The 1956-nt window shown below is 42.1% G+C and overlaps 1 protein-coding gene across 1 annotated transcript; it reads left to right on the top strand.

The window, feature by feature from the left end:
• The first annotated feature begins 200 nt into the window (after positions 1 to 200).
• On the top strand, positions 201 to 1178 carry LOC131661972 (uncharacterized). The gene is made up of 2 exons (XM_058931639.1): positions 201 to 552; positions 646 to 1178. Exons 1-2 carry the CDS (start codon positions 201 to 203, stop codon positions 1176 to 1178), a joined length of 885 nt encoding a protein of 294 aa, XP_058787622.1.
• The last annotated feature ends 778 nt before the right edge of the window (positions 1179 to 1956 follow it).

Raw genomic sequence — 1956 nt, 5'->3', positions numbered from 1 at the left:
ACTCTCACTTTCTCAATATCAAGATTCAACACAAGGTTCCTTTCGTTTGTGTCCCAGAGAAGCCTGATTTGGACTACATCGCCAACGCTCTTTATTTGAGCATAGGAGACGTTCATGGAAATTGGAAGAAGAATGGTAACACTCATGGTTTCTACATGAGTTTCTTGATTGAAAAGGCCCAAGAGTAGGCTAACAAAAAGATGTGGGAAGCCTTCAACGCCCTTCTGGCCGTTCTGATCTATGGGATCGTGATGTTCCCTAACATTCACAAGTTCGTTGATCTGGCCGCTATATGTCTTTTTGTGGATAAGAATCTGGTCCCTACTTTGCTAGCTGATACGTACTATTCCGTTCACTCTCGATATGGGAAAGGAGGAGCCATAAGAAATTGTTTGCCGTTGTTATGCACCTGGTTTAAGTCCCACCTACCTACAAGTGGTCCTTTTTTTACTTCTACTCAGAAATGGCCTCAAAGGATCATGGGGCTTACCGGAAATGACATTGTCTGGTGTCCCACTGGAATGGACGTGGAGAAAGTTATAACTAGCTGTGGTACTTTTGACAATGTTCCTCTCATAGGAACAAAAGGTGTTATCAATTATAATCCTAAGCTAGCGCTGCGTCAGTTGGGTTTTGCACTTGAAGACAAGCCTTTGGACAAAGAGATATTCGAATCCGTTTGCTTTGAAAAGGGAACCGATCCAAAGGGTCTAGAAAAAGTGAGGAGTGCCTGGAATAGCATCCATACAAATGATCAGATTTCTCTAGGTGAAAAGAATGCCGTTGCCAAACAAGCCTACACAGATTGGGTTGAAAATAGAGTTAAAGATCGCCTGTTGCCTTTCCCGAAGGTTAACCCATTGTACGAGCAACCACCTAAGATTCCAATTGCCACTGTGCCTGCTGAGAATCGTATCCAGGTAGATATGGAATGCACCCAATTGCACGAAAAGAAGTCGGATGCGCAACCGAAACATTGTCTTGTGGAACAGAAAAGAGTTGAGTTGACACACGAAGCCAAAATGCTGAAGGGAGGATCTTCCAGAGTTCAAAAGAGGGCTAGAACGGAAAAAGGTGAAAGACATACTACTGTTATTGTCGAGGATCACCAGAAGATCCTAAAAAGGGCCATGAAAGAGGTAGAAGAGAAACTCAAGCGAGAGTACCGAGAAGACTAGAAAGCTTATAAGCTCAAGATAGAAAGGGATGCTAGAGTTGAAGTGAAGAATCTGAAAAAGAAACTGGAAGAAGAGACCACTCAAAGAATGGCAGTTGAGACTCAACTGAAAGGAAGTCACCTCCGTAATACTCGACTAACAGAAGAAAATGCCAAGCTCAGAGATCGAATGATGGGTATGGAGGACGTATCTGAGAAAGATTATCTCCCAGAATGCAAAGGATGTGACGAACTCAGGGAGTGCTGCAAGAAGCTGGATGGGCATTTGTTTCGCAAAGATGAGGTGATTCAAAGCCTTCTTAAAGGAAGAGATCGAGAAGCAACCAAGAAACTGTTTGATGAAACTAAGAAGTGGAGCGATGAGCACTTCAGACAAGGAGGACCTTTGTTTTATATTCAGATGGATTGATGTTTGAGTCTGTATGTTTCGACCACCACCAGACTTGTTGGATGGGGTCTTTTATTTCCCTTGTTGAACTATCTTGTTGATGTATGGCTTGCCCAAGTTTAAATTTCTGTTATGAATAAAAAAGAACTAGTTTCTCTTGATACTTATCTTTTGTCACATTGTTAGATATTCTGGATGAATATTGAATCTTGGATACCCTGAAAATGGCACATCACGTCATACGCACACATGCACTCATACATTCACATTATCACATTGCATTTTTCAGGTTATTGTACAAGAAACTAATTGGGGTCCCTTTCAGCAACAGATTTCTGCTTCAACAACAAAGCTGACTTCCTTACATCCTTACCGCACCAGAAACAACGAG

The sequence above is a fragment of the Vicia villosa genome, linkage group LG1, assembly GCF_029867415.1.
Source record: "Vicia villosa cultivar HV-30 ecotype Madison, WI linkage group LG1, Vvil1.0, whole genome shotgun sequence".
NCBI lineage: Eukaryota > Viridiplantae > Streptophyta > Magnoliopsida > Fabales > Fabaceae > Vicia > Vicia villosa.
Note: the sequence above shows the minus strand (reverse complement) of the source record. Positions and strands in the feature narration are given on the sequence as shown.

Coding starts and splice junctions, on each gene's coding strand:
- LOC131661972 (XM_058931639.1), top strand. CDS start 201: ATGTGGGAAGCCTTCAACGCCCTTCTGGCCGTTCTGATCTATGGGATC. Junction 553..645: donor GAAAGTTATAACTAGCTGTG/GTACTTTTGACA, acceptor TTGCACTTGAAG/ACAAGCCTTTGGACAAAGAG.